The sequence below is a fragment of the Geotrypetes seraphini genome, chromosome 5 (genome assembly GCF_902459505.1).
Source record: "Geotrypetes seraphini chromosome 5, aGeoSer1.1, whole genome shotgun sequence".
In the NCBI taxonomy this organism is placed as follows: Eukaryota; Metazoa; Chordata; class Amphibia; order Gymnophiona; family Dermophiidae; genus Geotrypetes; species Geotrypetes seraphini.
In genome coordinates, this window is record NC_047088.1 from 169,134,929 (window position 1) to 169,153,070 (window position 18,142).

The 18,142-nt window shown below is 40.5% G+C and overlaps 1 protein-coding gene across 2 annotated transcripts in view; it reads right to left on the reverse strand.

Annotated features, from left to right (window-relative positions):
- Nucleotides 1–18,142, reverse strand: part of CPS1 (carbamoyl-phosphate synthase 1) — a 189,317-nt gene that overhangs the window by 129,744 nt on the left and 41,431 nt on the right. For both annotated transcript variants that reach the window (XM_033947173.1, XM_033947172.1), the window contains exons 7-12: nt 15,093–15,182; nt 13,772–13,900; nt 11,803–11,909; nt 9,527–9,668; nt 6,113–6,190; nt 1,394–1,492 (exon numbers count right to left, since the gene is read on the reverse strand). In XM_033947173.1, coding sequence (XP_033803064.1) covers nt 1,394–1,492; nt 6,113–6,190; nt 9,527–9,668; nt 11,803–11,909; nt 13,772–13,900; nt 15,093–15,182 — 645 coding nt within the window. The remainder of the gene's footprint in view (nt 1–1,393; nt 1,493–6,112; nt 6,191–9,526; nt 9,669–11,802; nt 11,910–13,771; nt 13,901–15,092; nt 15,183–18,142) is intronic.

Below are 18,142 nucleotides of genomic sequence, written 5' to 3' on the forward strand. Positions count from 1 at the left end.
TCATTGTGGCTATTTCATCACGGGACATTTCAGCATGACTGCGATCAAACAGCCATGATGAATCGTCCCATTACAGGGAGGCTGGGCTTCAGGTGACACAGACAGATTCCCTAACCCTAGATTATGGGGAGGCTGGGCTTCAGGCAGCACAGACAGAGATGCTCCAGCCCCCTTAGACTCCTTCCACTGCATCCCAAGATGCACTGGGAGGGGGAAGGCCCTTCATTCTGAGCATGTACCCTATAGGCAGGAGGGAGTGGGTTTCCCTCCTGCCGATGTGTCAGTAGAAGGTACGGGGGTGTTGGGGTATTCAGGGGGGATCCAGGGATATCATGGGGGTCTGGATATTTGGGGGGATGTTGGGGGGTCCAGAGATGTCAGGGGGATGTCGGGGGTGGGGCTCTGGAGATGTCAGGGGGAGGAATATAGGGGATAAGTGGGTGTGAGGAAGGGAGAGACAAATTTTGTTTTTACTTGCTGATTCAGTTGATCCTGGCAGGGGAATCCACAATCAGCTGAGCCAGCAGGACTGCAACAAAACCAGCTCAGTTGATGGGGATTCCCCTTGCCATGATCAGCTGGTGGGAAACCTACTGGGTTTTTTCCCTCCTTGGGTGGTGGGAGGGGGTCGTGACCACTGGGGGAGTAAGGGGGGTCATGCCTTAAATCCTCCAGTGGTCTTCTTGTCAATTGATCATAAAAAATATTGTGGAATCTGATGATACTGATGCACACTTTATTATATCAAGAAGATAATCCACAACTTTGGAACAGTGAAAATGATCTACAACTATGAAAAGAATGAAGCGGGTCCTGTTCATTTGTTCCAAAATTGTGGATGATTTTCACTGTTCCAAAATTGTGGATTATCTTCTTGATATAATAAAGTCTGCATCAGTATCATCAGACTCCACAGTATTTTTTGTGTTGGACTTCCATTTATCTGTGGATGTTCTCATTGTCAGTTGGGTACCTTTGTGGAACTTAGATGCAACTAAAACAGGTCTAACTCCCTGTGTCTAAGTTCTGCCTAAGACAGTCCTGGGAAAGTTTCGGTTATCCCTGCAGGACGTCCAGGTCTAAGCCCACCCGATGCCTGCCCATAATACATCTCGCAACACACCCCTTTGAGCTCTGGATGTTAGCAACTTGCTGAATGTCTAGAAAATTGGTTTTGATTATTGACACTTGGACATCCCAGCTATTAGGACATCCAAGTGCCAACTTAGGCGGGTTTTGAATGTTTCAAAGTTTTTATTATGAGCCTCATTAGCATATATCAGCCATACATGCTTATGCGTTGAGCAATATTCAAAAGCCTCATTTCCGCAATACACTGCTGTTTGATGTGCAGAAAATACATAAATGGAAAAATAAGTGTAGATATTCTTACGTCAACCCTCGAAGACTCAAGTATCGGCTTCGGCATTACAGATGCAACGGTTGTGCCTTTGCCCTTCTGTACCATTGACATGAAGACATCAAAAAGGAACTGAAAATATTAAGGAAATAAATGGTACTTTTGAATTTGAAGCAAAGCACAATTTAGGCCCTGAAAGCAACAAAATAAATCTTCTATTTCTTCTTTATATGTAAAAGCATTTGGATACTATTCATACCTTTCTCAATATGTGAATATTCAGTAGACATTTTTTTTATATTAAAAATGCCCCGCAGATGTGTGGTGAATGTTTTCCTGTTCATAAAAATATACATTCATCTTGAGCTTTTCATTGGGGCATATGTATTTGTGATCTATTGAGGATGATGCTGGGAGTCTATTTTATAAAGATAAGAAGATAAATAGGCTCTCTTTTGGACTTTTCATCTAGACATCCTATTAAAAAATCAACCCTACAAAAATTAGTCACAAAAAGGAAACTCGATATTGAGACTGCAAGAAGCAGCCCGGCTACCTCCCACAGTCTGCGATGATCCTGGATATTCACTGCTGGGGCTGTATCCAGCTACCAGCATTAAATATCCAGGTCAAAGTTCTCTGCCTCAGACTTAGCTGGTCAAGCCAATCTTCAGCAGTTGGCCAGATAAGACAATGCAGCGAAAGACAGACCAATTTTTTTAGGCAGGCCTGTGCAGTCTCTAGTCTTAGCCGGCCAGACGCTGATATTGATGGTGATCAACTAGGTCAGACAACATATTCACTGGCCAGTCTAGTGAACCTGATATTCAGCTATATCCTACTGAATCTGGGTGGATGGGCAACTTAGTGATACTTAGCTGACTGGGTGCTGTTCCCAGCTGGCTAAGTACTGCTGAATATCAGGAGGATAAGAAAATAATTCTCAAAACTTGTACTGAAATTGTTGGATTTCAATAAAAGTTATGAGGATGTTTTGGTGCATCACCCTTCCATTTTTTTCCTGGATGCTATGCACATGCTGTTTGTGCCTCTTGATCTGGTCTTCAAAAATCAGTGCTTGGGTATACGGAAGCCAGATCTTTTGCTTGCAGCTGCAAAGCATAATATAATTTACTTGCCCCTCTTTTTACTAAACAAAAACTTGCAGCCTATTTACATTTCAGCAAAATCCTCTTAAGTATTATTTCTTGACTCCTTCTTAAATTACTGGTGACTTTGGTGATGTTAATGCTCCTCCTGTGCAAACTTCTTTAAAACAGATTCACCAAAGCAGTCAAGATACCTGGAAATATTTAAAAAGTTCATTAGCACAGTTCTCTTTCAAGAAACCCAAAAAAGGACCTGTCTTTGGAGTTTACAACATTGAAAGCAACCTCACTGGAAATAGAGAAATGCATTGGGATATTTTTTTTTTTAAGCCAAAGCACATTTTTTTCAAATCTACTTTCGCTTTGTCTCTTTTTTTTTTTTTTTTAATGTTCCTGACAGTGAATCAAAATTGTACTAAGCTAAAATTAGTCTGGATCAACTTTGAGTGAATTATTTGTGCATCAGTAGTCATGAATATAGATCTCTTGCATGCTCATTATAACTCTTTCTCCTGCTAATTTCTACTGTATGGTCGATTTGGGGAGGTTTTTTTTGTGAAGTCAAAAAGGAATGATGATAGTGCTGCTTTTTTCTGTCATGAGATCTAAGTTCCATTCCTAATCTTCTCTGCCTAAAATCAGTGCGGATGAGGATATTGTAAATGTATCATTCAGAAACTCTCTCTACCAATGACAGTGACAAGCCTCATGGTATAGATGCTAAAAATATATGGATGGGGAAGTTTTAATTTTTTGGATAGCTAGGTAAAGTATAATTTCCTTTGAAAACTAACCCCATACTTTTGAAAGTTTAAAACCATGTTCCCTCTAAGCAGCGTGGCATACCTTTTAGCAGGAGGCCGTGCAGCCATTCAGCCCCACTGCACAGCCGATGGAGTTGGGACCAGCATCCCTCCGTTATCACTCTTCCATCTTGTGCAACTGCTGCTGCTTTCCTGAAGTAGCAGAAGCAGTGGCAAACTGAAACAAACCAGCTATGGGACCTTCCCATACATACCCGCAGCTGCCGACCCGCCCTCTCCAATGTCACTTCTTCTTCCAGGGCAAAGCCGACAGTCGCAGATATGTATGGGAAGGTCCTGCAGCCAGTTTGTTTCTGTTTGGGGACAGACACTAGTGAATGTGGGGTGGGTGGCAGAGAAGGGAGCAGACAATGTTAGATACGGGTTGGGGAAGAGGAGAAGAGGGGGACTGGTGAAAGTAGGGTGGAGAAAAGAGGGGGCAGAAGCTGGTGGAAATGGTTTGGATGGGGGAGGGAGAGGGGGTAGATTTTGTATAAAAGTGGGAAGACAGATTCTAAATAGAACAGGGGAGAGAGTAAGCTCTTCTGAGCAAGAACCGTCTATTACATGTTAAATGCACACGTACAGCGCTGTGTACGCCTTTCAGTGCTTTAAAAATGATAAATAGTAGTAGTGGGTAATTTTGTAAAACCCAATTTTGTGAGAATATATTATATCACCTGTAGGAACAGTTTTGAAAATTATTCTCTCTATGACTTTGTCTTTACTGCTGAGTTGTCTAAATAATGGAATGGGGAAAATGAAAGGGGAGATGCTAGATGGAAGGTGAGGGGGACAGAGGAAGCAGACATTGTATGGAAGGGTAGAGATACAAAGAGGATGGAAAAAGAGAGAGGGAAGATGTTGGATGGAAAGGGGATGGGGGAATAAGCTGAAGAAGGAAGGAAGACTAAAGCCTGGATAGAAGGGGGAGAGACAGGAGGGAGATGATGGAAAGGGAAAGTGAAAGGGGATAGAGGGGGCAGATTGTATGGGAGGGGGAAGAGACAGAGAAGGGAGATAGATACTGATGGAGAGAGAGAGTGTGTGGAGATGCTGGATGGAAAGGGGGAATGGAGGCAGGTTGAAGATTGGAGAGAAATGAGCAGATATTTGAGGGGGGAGAGAAAGAAAGGAGGGAGATAATGATAGATGGGGATAGAAAGGGCAGATATAAGGGGCAAACACTGTATAGAAGGGGGAGAGAAAGAGGGCAGTTAGTGAAATACTGGGACTAAGGAAAAGTAAACTAGGAGAGATAGGAAGAGAGATGGAAAGTTGCCGGTAGACAATAAAAAATAGGGAACTTGAAGGCTAGATAGTAAGAATGAGTTAAATCTGGACATAGAGGTAGAAAAATAAATTGAGGAAAGCTGAAAGGAAAAGGAGAGAAAAATCCTGGAAAGAGACTAAAGATGGAGGAAAGCAGAAACCAGAGAAATGAATGGCCAGAACATAAAGATAGAAAAAATCATTTTATTTTTAATTCAGGATAAAGTAGCGTGGTACCCATGTTATAAAGGTTAATAAATATAAATAGAACATAGAATTAAGATTATATCTTTTCAATGAACTAATTTTAATACATTTTTGACCAACTGTCAGAGACCAAAACCTCCTTTCTCAGATCAGGACTTCTTATTGCCTTGACCTAAGGAAGGGGGTGTTAGCTTCTGAGAGCTAACTGAAAAATGTTTTAAGTTCTTTCAATTAAAAAAATCATCTTATTTTCCATTTTAAATTTATATTTGTAATTCTTATTTGTAATGTACAGTGTGTATATAATGCCATCAGGTTAAGGCAGGGGTAGGCAATTCTGGTCCTCGAGAGCCACAGGCAGGTCAGGTTTTCAGGATATCTACAATAAATATGCATGAGATAGATTTGCATCTCAAGGAGGCAGTGCATGCAAATCATATCTCATACATATTCATTGTGGATATCCTGAAAACCTGACCAGCCTGTGGCTCTTGAGGACCAGAATTGCCTACCCCTGCCTTAACCTGATAGCATTATATACACATTGTACATTACAAATAAGAATTACAAATATAAATTTAAAATGGAAAATGAGATGATTTTTTTTACTGAAATAACTTTGGTTCTCGAGGACCGGAATTGCCTACCCCGGGGTTAAGGTAATGGAAAATCTTTGCTCCAACTCAGTCCTTTGCTCCTGATTTTTTTTTTTTTTTTTTGCTCACATGAACTCAGTACTTAGAGAGAACATTGGTTTAAAACTATGGGCTCCTTTTACTAAGGTGCGCTAGCAGTTTTAGCGCACGCTACAATACCGCACGCACTAAACGCCAATGCTTCCATAGAGCTTGCATTAGTATTTTTCGTTTAGCGCATGGTTAGCGTGCACTAAAAGCGCTAGCGCACCTTAATAAAGGAGCCGTATGCATGTTCTAAAGTTTATTCCTGGCCCCAAAAGAAGATACAATAAACACAAAATGGCATTACATGCCGACTTTTACAGTATGGTGGGCAATTTTGTAAAACCCAATTTAGTGAGAAGATATGATATTCTCTCTATGACTTTGTCTTTATTGCTGAGTTATCTAAAAAAAAATTTTTTTACTAGTAATGTGGCTTTGAATAAGACAAAGAATCTTGGAGATGCCCTTTCCTCTTTTCATTTCCCATATCTCAGCCTACAAACAGAAAACTGTGAACACACAGATGAGTTTTAAAACAGGAAACGGCTATGATTAAAAATCTTCATTTCCCACAGAACCTTTCTGTGCACTGTCTTTCTAGAACTGCCTTGGAATACCCACGCTCTCAAACAGTTCACCCACTTCCCAGTGTAGTTCAGAATCTGAACTATGATATACCTCTGTATCTGATGGACCCGAATTGCCCTCTGGATGGAAGTGAGCTGTGAAGATTGGTTTTGTCTCGTGCATTATACCCTGTGCAAGAGATAAAGAAGAAAGTACAATTAACGACCTACTGGATGATGCATTCTGACATAGTTTACAACATTTAGTGACTGGTAGTATATTTGATTTGTTTTCTTATGCATAGATTCCTTCTCTTTCCCACCTACACTCATATCTCCATCATTCCATACGTGCATCTCCATTTTTACATACACATACACTCTTTATAGTCCAGTGCTTCTTAATCGTCTCCAGGAAACATGCCTAACCAGTTGGTTTTTCAGTGTTACCACAATTAAGACTTCTTTCACAAAGCTGTAGTAAGCACTAGCGCGTGAATATATAGGGCTTGCGCTGAGGCACCTGTGGTAATATAGCTTTCTGTGCATGCAAGCAAAAAATACATTTTATTTTACCACAAAGGGGCCACATCTGGGGATGGAGAGGAGGGCACATTTGAGGGTGGAGAGTGGGTGTTTCTGTGCTAATCAGCGCAGTTTCTTTGCTATGCACTAAGACCTGGATTCCCTAAATGGCGCTGTTTTTTTAGCCACCAGTAGGTGCCCGAGCTTAGTGAAAAACACTTTTTAAACAACATTTTAAACTGATTTTCAAGGTGCCTACTGACACCTATAAAACCAGCGCCGGAATGGAGCCTGCATTTCTGGCACCTACCTTTGCTGAAGACGTGATTCTCTAAATAGAAACATAGAAACATGATGGCAGGTAAAGGCCAAATGGCCCGTCTAGTCTGCCCATCCGCAGTAATCATTATCTCTTTCTCTCTCTGAGAGATCCCACTTGCCTATCCCATGCTTTCTTGAATTCAGATACAGTCTCTGTCTCCACCACCTCTTCTGGGAGACTGTTCCATGCATCTACTACTCTTTCTGTAAAAAAGTATCTCCTCAGATTACTCCGGAGCCTATCACCTCTTAACTTCATCCTATGCCCTCTCATTGCAGAGTTTCCTTTCATGAAAGAGACTCGACTCGTGAGCATTTACATTATGTAAGTATTTAAACGTCTCTAGCATATCTCTCATCTCCCGCCTTTCCTCCAAAGTATACATATTGAGATCTTTAAGTCTGTCCCCATACGCCTTATGATGAAGACCACACACCATTTTAGTAGCCTTCCTCTGGACTGACTTCATCCTTTTTTATATCTTTTTGAAGGTGCGGCCTCCAGAATTGTATACAATATTCCAAATGAGGTCCCTGTATAACCAAAGTCTTATACAGGGGCATCAATACCTCCTTTTTCCTACTAGCCATACCTCTCCCTATGCAACCTAGCATCCTTCTAGCTTTCGCCATCTCCTTTTCAACTTGTTTGGCCACTTTAAGATAATTACATACAAGTCCCGCTCTTCTGTCGTGCACATAAGTTCCCTCAGGTTTTTGCAGCCCAAATGCATGACCTTAAATTTCTTAGCATTAAATTTTAGCTGCCATTTCATGATTGTCACGTGATACAACGGCACCAGTTAGAGAATTCAGGCCTAACTGATTAGCACAGTATTAGCAATAGTACCCTTACCATCTACAAAATAGGTGTTGGTAAGGGCTCATGCACTAATTTTTAATAATCTATTTTCTTTAATAGATTTTTGGTATGGGTAGGATATTATTTTGCGAGCCTGCATCTGATTATTTTATATGGGCTAATTTTTAATAATGGCAGTGTATTAATTAGCCCCCTCTTTTACGAACGCATAGCACAAGTTTTAGCACCGGCAGCGGCGGTAACTGCTCCGTTGCTATGCATTCGTAAAAGAGGGGGTAAGTTAGGTGCCTACTTTGGTTGGGCACACCTATGTGTAGTTAGCTGCACTTTATAGAATGTGAGCATTAGGGTGTAAGACTAGGCTACCACATTTTGGACTAGATTCAGCAAATGGTGCCCAAATTATGTCACTGAAAACATGTGTACTGAGTGCTGCTCTATAAATGGTGCTCCGAGTTGGATGCCTTTTATAAAATAATGTGTAGTACAGAATTCACACCCAACTTTGAACATCCGGGCATAGCCATAACATCCACCAACTGAAACCTGTTGTAAATCCTTGCATGTTAATTAGGAGATGGCCCAATTTTTATAATACAGTACTCCTCTGTTATTTGCGGGGGTTCCATTCCAGGAACCCCCGCAAATCTTGAAAAACTGCAAATACAGTTTTTCGTGGGGGGAGACTGGAGAGGGCAGCGGGAGAGGCAGGAGAGAGCAGCCGGAGCGCTGGCGAGTGAAGGAAATCACTCACTGTATGCTCTGACCGCCTCTTCCTGCACTAAAGTCGGGCCTTACCAATCAGGAGCAGCATGTCAAAGCAGTGCCTGATTTAGGTGCCTAACTGTAGGAGTCTTTTATAGAATCAGGGCCTTAGCATCTACTAAATAGAGCACACTAAAGGCCTGACTCTATAAATGGCACCCAACTCGATGAACGCCTAGGGAAAGGGAACCTACCGTATGTCATTCAAAGTTAGGCACCGATTGTAGAATGGCACCTAAATCAAGCACTGGTGTATTAGGCCAGGCTTTTTTTTATTTTTTATTTTTTAACCTAAAATCCCGGCCCCTAAGGTAGACATCTACGAGCACCTAACTCAATCCATGCCCAAACTCCACCCCTAACAATTGGTTTTTAATGGCGCTGTTCAATTAGCAGCACTAATAAAACCAATTAAAAAGTTAAACCCCCCCTTTTGCAAAGCTGCAGTGTGGTTTTTAGCGTCGGCCGCGGCGGTCGCAGCTCCGACACTCATAGAATTCCTATGAACGTCGGAGCGGTTACCACCGTAGCCAGCGCTATAAAAAAGGGGTAAATTAGGCACATGGATCAGCTAGGTGTGCTGAGCTATGCGCCCAATCGCGGGCGCTTTTTTATAGAATCAGGGCCTAAGTGCTCCTGTGTTGTTTTGCAGACCTTGTGCACTAATGACAATATTAGTGCACAACCTGCAAAAAACAAAACAAAATATGCTCTTGAAAAAACAGAAGCATTAAATTAACAGGTAGTATGCAGGAAATTCCAATGTTAAGCTGCGTTATCTAAACATTTTAGTGCATTTTATTTTAAAAAAAACCTAAATTAGATTAGGAGCAACATTCATTGAACAACTGGCATAATGTGGAAAAATTACACATTCTTATTCTGTTTACTTCTACAGATTAATTTGCTAGGTTTTTTTTCTAAAATGATACCTATTGAAGTTCACTACCAATAGTAGGAACTGAATTACAAGTAGAGTAACTACGGTAGTTACTATTACTAGACTACCTTAGCAGCTTCATTTTGTTAATCCAAATCTGTTTTTATTGACAATAGTATCTGGGGAAAACAGTTCAAAGGTCGCATTTTTACCTCATTGGTTTGATCATTCAGGTTCACAAAAAGGGGTTTCCAGCCAGCTGGGAGGGAGCTGGCGTCAACACCATAGCTGTGATTTTGAGCTGTAATGAAGGCTTGTCCATACATTAGGTTCACAACTGGCTGGTTCTGACCTCTGAAGAGAGAGCAAATAAACGAATGCAGAAATGAGTCACAAAGGAGAGGAGCGGGGGAGGGGGGCGGAGAGGAGGAGGGGGGCCATGCCCTTAGGAAGTCTGCGCCTGGGGCAGACGGCCCCCCTCCACCTCTTTACTACACCGCTGGGTAAAACATCTAGCATAGCTGGGGGGTAAAAGAGGTTTAGACAAGTATTTGAAGGATAAGCTCACAAACAATTGTTAGACTCGGGAAAGTCTATTTCTGCACCTTCCTCTGAACCAGCATGTCACATTTTGGCCCTCTTTTACAAAGGCGTGCTAAGCGTTTTAGCGTGGATTGAGCACGCGCTGAATCAACGTGTGCACTAACCGCTAACGTGTCCATAGGATAACATGCACGCATTCGCATTTAGCGCATATGTAGCGTACGTTAATATTTAGCATGCGCTAAAAAGCATAGCACACTTTTGTAAAAGAGGGAGTTTATGTTCTGCATTGGTAGACAAGCGTTTGGGAAAAAAAATGTACAGATGTCTTACTGGGGTAGAGGAGTTAGAAAGGTAGGCTGAGAACTAGAAAGACTGATTCAAATCTCACTGCAGTTCTTTATAATCTTGGGCAAGTCACTCAACTTTTCAGTGCATTGGGTACAAATTCAGGAACCCACTAAGCACAGAAAAATGCCTATTGTAAGAACATAAGAACATAAGAATTGCCGCTGCTGGGTCAGACCAGTGGTCCATCATGCCCAGCAGTCCACTCACGTGGCAGCCCTCTGGTCAAAGACCAGCGCCCTAACTGAGACTAGCCTTATCAGCGTACGTCCTTGTTCAGCAGGAACTTTTCTAACTTTGCCTTGAATCCATGGAGGGACAGACTCCAGAAGAACGTTCCAGTTTTCCACCACTCTCTGGGTGAAAAAGAACTTCCTTATGTTTGTATGGAATCTATCGTCTTTCAACTTTAGAGAGTGCCCTCTCGTTCTCCCTACCTGTGCTTGAATATACAATACTTCAATGGTTTGCAGGCAGTAGGTAAGAAATTAGAATAATTTTTATGATGAAAATGTCATTGCATTTGTTAATTCTAGATGTTGTTTTCCTGCTCCCTTCAGCAAGGAATATCAAAGAGGATTAAGAAGCGTTTTAATCATCGGAGATGAAGATGCAGTCTAAAAAGAAATTATTGCTTTCCAATCATAATCCCAGCCTTACTTTATTTCTCAAGTTATAAAGTGCAAGACGATGTTTAACCAAGCAGATTGCTCATCTAGTTGAACATTCTAATGCTTAATTAAAGAACCATAGTGCCATACAAAAAAAAAGAACAATTTGGCCAATTATAAAATATTGTTAATGGGGCATTAGTTTAATATAAAACTTAAAGCAACTATAAAGCCATGGAAATAAATCCCTAGCTGTTCTATTGCATATTATAACTTTCACTGTGAACATAATAATATGTATATAGATGCCATGTTAAGAAATAATTAAGGCCCCTTTTTATCAAGCCACGTTAGGTTTGTTTTTTAATCATCGGCTGCTACAGTAAAAGCTCCGACACATAAGAATTCTATGAGCATTGGAGCTTTTACCGCATCTACCGGCAATAAAAAGCACTAACGTAGCTTGATAAAAGGGGGGCCTAATTCTTCTCCCTTTGCCAACATCAGAATCTCTCAGTTCCATCTCCTTTAGCCCTGTACAAGCATAATACTTGAAGGACACAACTGTTAACCATAAAGGTAATAGAACTGCCTTCTTCTAAACCAGGGCTTTCCAAACCTGTCCTGGGAACACCACTGCCCATCAGATATTCAGGGTAACTACAATTAATATGCACGAGAGCAATTTGCTATACTAGTCTTTAATTGCAAGGGTGTCCAATCTCAACCCTCGCCCCATCAGACTTTCAGGATTTTCACATTGAATTTGCTTGAGCTCTACCTGCAATGGAGGCAGTGCATGCAAATAGAGCTCATGAATACTTGACTGAGTTGCAGCGCTGATATAATGCATGCTAATTAATTCCATGCATTTTCTGGGCATGACAAGCTGACTGGCAGTAGGTTCCCTAGGACAGATTTGGGAAGCCCGGCTCTAAATCTTGCATCAATATGCAATACAACACAGCGGTTAACTTGCTCCATACCTATTTGCCATGGGCATCTTGTAGGTTTTGCCGCCAGCCGCTAATGCGGCTATTTCATTCCCTTTACTGATCCCAAACACCGGCTCCTTGCGATCGCTCTTAAAAACCTAAAGCAAAATTTTAAAAAGCAGATTTTTAGGTAAAGTAGTGTAATCATCCAAAAAGAAAAGTCCTAGGAACTTTGAATAGCTCTGAAAATGAATATGGAAAGCAAACAAGGAATTACCACTTTTCTAAGTTTCATAGCATAATAAAAAGTTTTAATACTAAACATCTGACATGAAAACAGTTCACTTTAATAGGAGTATCCAAAGAATAAGAGAAAACAATTATTTTCTTCTTCCTTAACCTATATCTGAAACATGCAAAACAAGCAGGTATGAACAATGGTGACTAGACTATAGGTTTACATCTTATATGTATATCAGTGTAATTTCTACTAACCTATGAATTTGGACATAAAAGTGAAAATTTAGCACAAAATGATATTGGGCTAATACTCAGCCAACACTGATGCATAACCTGGAAATTCAATGCCAGGCCATTTCCAGCGAAAGGCATTGGATATCAGGTTTTTTAGGGGGCAGCTCTATCTTATCCAGCTAAGGAGATATTCGACGCTAGCCAAACCCACCCACCCCCTTTTTTTTTACAAAGCCACGTTAGAGGTTCTACCGTGAGCACTAAATGCCCCAACACTGCTTCGACATTCATAGAATTCCTATGAGCGTCAGAGCAACGTCGGAACTTTTAGCGCCCTGAGTCACAGTAGAAACCTCTACCCAGCTTAAAAGAGGTCCAACATTAATAATGGGCAAAGATAGGATCGTTATTTATGTGGTCTTATTTGCCTGATAAATTTAGCCATCCAGCACTTTCAATATTCGTGGCTAGCCGGCTAAGTCGCATGACATACCCGGGTTAGCTGCTAGCCATTAATTCCAAATATTCAGCAGAGATAATATTAGAAGTTAGCTGGCCATATGCTATTTAACTGGTCAGGAGCTGTCCTAGCCAGTTAAATAGCGCTAAATATCGGAGGGGGGGGTCGTCTTTAGATTAACTTGTGCTGCCTAGAGTTGTTCATTATGCATTCATCCCAGTCAGTGATTGTACTTGCTATTTATCAAAAGATTTTTCATGTGTGTTGTTCTGGAGGACAGGTATGGGGGATACAGAAGATTAGTAAACAAGATGCCCATGGACAATGTACTAGTGAAAGATTTCCATTTTACCCTTATAACCAAAGATGCTGGTTGGCTAAGGTTAGCAAGTGTTCATGAAACTACAGCACGTGTGAAACTCAGCAGCTCGGCTGGCAGCCATGATAAATATGCTGCTGCTTTGGAAAAAAATAAAAAAGCACTATAAATTAAGCAACTGGAGACACTCAACAGACCACTGGTGTTCACTTCCAGTTCTCAAAGGCCGCAAATAAGTTAATTTTTCAAGCTATCCATAATTAATATATATGACATAGGTTTGAATAAAATGGAGATAGTGTGTCTGTCATAATTTAGATTGTAAGCTCTTTCAAGCAGGGACTGTTTCTTGGTAGTGCTGTAGAAATAATAACTAGTAGGAGTAGTATATGCAAATCTCTCTTATGCATATTAACTTGAACATCTGAAACCTGACCTGTTTACAGTCCTTGACAACCAGCAGTAAGTACCACCAGAATAGATAAATAATTGAATAGAGTTCTTTTCTTTCTTTCTATTATTTATATACCACTTATATCCTAAGTGGTTTACATTCAGGTACTTTATCATATTTCCTTATCTGTCCCAGTGGGCTCAAACTCTACCTAGTGCATCTGGGGCAATGAGAGGATTAAGTTACTTGTCCAGGGTCACAAGGAGCAGTGAGGGATTTGAACACACAGCCTCAGGGTGCTGAGGCTGTAGCTTTAAACCCTATACCACACACTCCCCACTGAATTGTTTATTAGGAGTGACCATTCTCTTACCTTCCTAAGATTCTGTATCAGTGGCTGTGCCAATTCTGGATTTCCAGGTCCACTTGTAATGAACAGGCCATCATACTCCATCTTTGAAAAATCTTGGTTCCATGGGATTAAATTCACTTCAGCTCCTCGCTGGCAAAGAGAAACAAACCATGAGACTGTAGAACTGGTTGAAGATTTCTAAAAGCCAGATATTCGAAGGCATTTATCCAGATAAAAGTGGCCATTATTTGCATAAATGCCATAGCCAGTGCTGTATCCACACACACTTCTAACCAGCTATTCAGGGTATAATATCCAAGAATCATTCACAATCACCACCCTGAATAAAGTACTTCAGATCTCAGTGGTGTAACTGCATGAGTAAACTTTAAACATGCAGACTTATCACGCCAACAGATAAAGAGAGATAAGTGGTTTGTTTATCTATCTTTACAGCACCGCACAGAGCTTTTCCAAATAACAGTTAAGGTTTTTTATGCCAATGAGGTTATCACCCCGAACATCTTGAACCACACTTGTGTGGGGTGGAATGGGCCAGGTTTTGAGGGTTTTTTGTCCTCTGAGTTTTTTTTTTTTAATTTAAACCTGTGTAGTTGCATAGTGTGTATTTAAATTGTTTTCTTTTTAGTGCTTCATTCTCTTAGTACCTAGCACTGTCTGTGTAGGAGAGGCAAGCCCCTCTTATCTGTACCCTTCTCTTCCACTACCAACTCCAGACTCCGTCCCTTCTTTCTTGTGGCACCGTATGCCTGGAATAGGCTGCCTGAATCAATACATCACGCTCCATCCCTAGCAGTATTCAAATCCAAGCTAAAAGCCCACTTTTTTTTAAACAGCTTTCAACTCTTAACTCCCACTCACTGCTGTCAGATACCTATACCCACTGTATCATTTCCTCTACCATTATCTCCCCAACCCTGAAATGTCCTGTCTAAATTAGATTGTAAGCTCTTCTGAGCAGGGACTGTCTATTGTATGTTCAAATGTACAGCACTGCGTACATCCTTCAGCGCTATAGAAATAATAAATAGTAGTAGTAAGTGCCAATATTAGATATGTTTGTTGATAAGTTGCCTCCATTGATGTTTTAGACATTGACAATGCTGTGCCACTCATAGCTGGTTGTTGTGCCACTCATAGCTGGCATACAGATGCATTCCTGCAGTCATATTTTATAAAAGGCTCTATGTCAGCAGAACATTTTCTAAAGTACTACAGGAATTTGACACATCCCAAGGTCGACATGTCAATTCCAATGTCAACATTCTGTCTAAACAGGACCTGCATATTTATACATGGAAGACAAATGGAACAAGCTTACCTTTACTAGCTGGCGGATCATGTTATTTTTTACTCCACAGTCCACAGCAACAATTTTAGTGGGATTCCCCTTTCCAAACACTCTAGGCTCCTTTTTTTTGTAGAAAAAGAACAAGAAAAGGTCTGTGATCATCATGCAGAGTAACATCATGAATAGAGAAAAGAACTATAGGGTTCATATTGAAACGACTTGACCAGGTAATTTTGGAGAGAAATCGTTCATTTTTAATTTCTCACCCCACTGACTAGTTACATTTTGGCCAGACAATTTATTGTCTGGCCCAAAGGTAGCTGGTAAAGAAGGAGTCAGAAGCATGCCAAAGACATAATAAAATTTATTTCTAGGAAGGTAGTGCTATCTAGTTAAAATTAGCTAGGTAAAGATAGCTAATTCACTTTAATTGGGTATATTCAAGACTGCTGATTTAACCAGTTAAGGGGATCATTTACTAACAGCACATGCTAATGCATTTTAACATGTTATCTACCACAGGACCTATTACATAAAATAGGCCCTGCACTATTATTAGATAGGGTTACTAGATGTCGGGATTTCCCTGGACATGACCTCCTTTAGAGGACATCTGGGGATCTGGACAGCTTTTCAAAACCTGGTACTTTGGGTTTTGAAAAGCTTCCAACGTTGGGATGGCATCCACAAACATGTGGATGCAACGCAGTGATGTCACGCGCACCTGCATGGCATCATCGCATTGCATGCACGCGATGTTGTCACTTCGCATCTGCGCATTGACGCATGAACAGATTAAGGGGTGGAGCTGGGGGTGTGGCAGGGGGGTGGGATGGGTCATGATGTGGATGGAACTGGGTGGGCCTGGGGGCGTGGCCATGGGTCCAGATTTTCCTTTGGAGTATTAGGGTATGACCCCCCCTAAGATTTTAAATATGCTGATTCAAGCCAGCTTTTTTGCTGTCCCTGCTGGACCACAGTAAAGTCTCTAGGCCTATCTGAACCCTGCTTTTCTTAATGCTTGTGCTCCCCTGCCCTTTCCTCTAGGCTTGAATGTGGTTATAAAGGCTATTTTATTTTGCCACCATTGCAACATAAGAATAGCCTTACTGGGTCAGACCAATGGTCCATCAAGCGCATTAGCCCGTTCTCATAGTAGCCAATCCAGGACACTAGTACCTGGCAAAAACCCAAAGAGTAGCAACATTCCATGCTATCGATTCAGGGCAAGTAGTGGCTTCCCCCATGTCTTTCTCATCTAGCTCATCCAGCAACTGAAAATGTGTTCAGCTGAGGAATAAAAACCATTCTCCTGACATGTAATGCTACTGACCCACAATTTCTCAAACAACAATTTTTAAAGACAATGGACTTTGTGACACATGGAAAAACACTTTAGTCAATATAATGGGAAACTCAAATAGCATCCATTAGCAAGCATTGTATCTTATGGACCCTACAGTTAGAGAGGATCAGAAACCTATATAAGGTTAATCAAATGTTGTTGAGTTTTTTTTTCTTATTTCAATTGCAATTGTAAATTAGCTCCAGATCGTTTTATGGGCACTTTGATAATTTTTTATTTAATTTTTTCCATGAACTGTTTGCATTCAAGGATACATAATCCTATTTATCAGCTGGTAAAAATGTCATTCAAAAATGACAGAATGCTTGTTTGACATAAGCATCAGAAAACAGTTTTAATAGTTTAAAAAAATTTGATAAACCGCCCTTCATAATATGTCAAAGTGAGTTACAATATCAAAATAGCCCATAATAAAAATACAATTTCATCTTAACTACAACATAAACATACAAGAGAAAGAAACAGAAAATATTAAAATAGTTTGCAGAGATGGCCTGAACCACCTCAGCAAAAACCTTCCGTGGTCTTTCAAATAAATAAGTCTATATTTTTTTCTTAAAACATGCTAAGGAATGTTCCTCCTGCAGACTCGAAGGAAGCCCATTCCAAAGAACTCTATGAGCATTGGGAGCAGCACGGAGCATTCAGCGTGTCTCCCTGCGCTAATAACCGCTATTGCAGTTTAGTAAAAGGGGGAGTTTAGTTCATCTTCATCTTTCCCTTTTCTCTATTTTTCCTTCGTTCTTTCTTTCCTTCTGTATAATTGTATTTCCTTTCCTAATTTTTTTGTAATTGTAAACTGCCTTGAGACACTCTGTAAAATGATGGCGGTTTCTCAAGTCTAATGAAATAAGTGAAAAAATAAAATGGTTACAGTCCCTAAGGAGAGGGAAGGTGTATTGCCTCTCCATCCAACAGAGCTGAGTATTTTTTTGAGAGAACAAAAAATTCAGGTTATTCTACTGTGATCACTGTAAACATTGACTCCTTTATTAATTCAACCAGGATAAATTTCTTAGGACATATGAAAGAGGTAAATTCTCGTAAGAGCATATAATTGTCTTACAATTCTAGTTGGTACTTTCAGGATCAGCAGAAAAGCATTTGACAATGGCGTACAGAGAAATATAGTGGAGGCAACTTATGGCACTCAAAAAGAGGTTTTAAATAAATGACTTGTCTGTGGGACTTAAGTGGCTGGAACTAGTAAAATGTAACGTATAACCACATTCAAGCTTAGTTCTTCCTTAATAGTGCAAGAGACCATGACATCTTGAAAAAGAGCAGTAGATAAATAATGAGAACAAAAAATAAGCTTATTAGTGTGAAGACATCTCCAGAGTGATACATGAACCACATCAGGAATACTGACACAATAGATAGCACTGAATATCAGAGAGAGAATTAGTAATGGGGGGTGGAAAGGGAGAGAAAATTAAGGCCAGATGGTAACCTTCAGTAGATCATTGGTAGCAAGAAGAAGGAACTACAAATGTGTAGGGAAAGAAATGATGAAAAGGCTGATAAAGAAGACAGAATAGAATAAGAATGAGAAGACTACATCCGTATCATTCAGGAATGAGTATGATGAGTTAGGAATCTGATAAAGCACAGGAATATTTAGACTATGAGACATTTACTGAATGAGATTTAAAATCATAAAATATAGTAGGGGGCTTAGAGGTTGCTGCTTTCATCCCTATCACCTATCTTC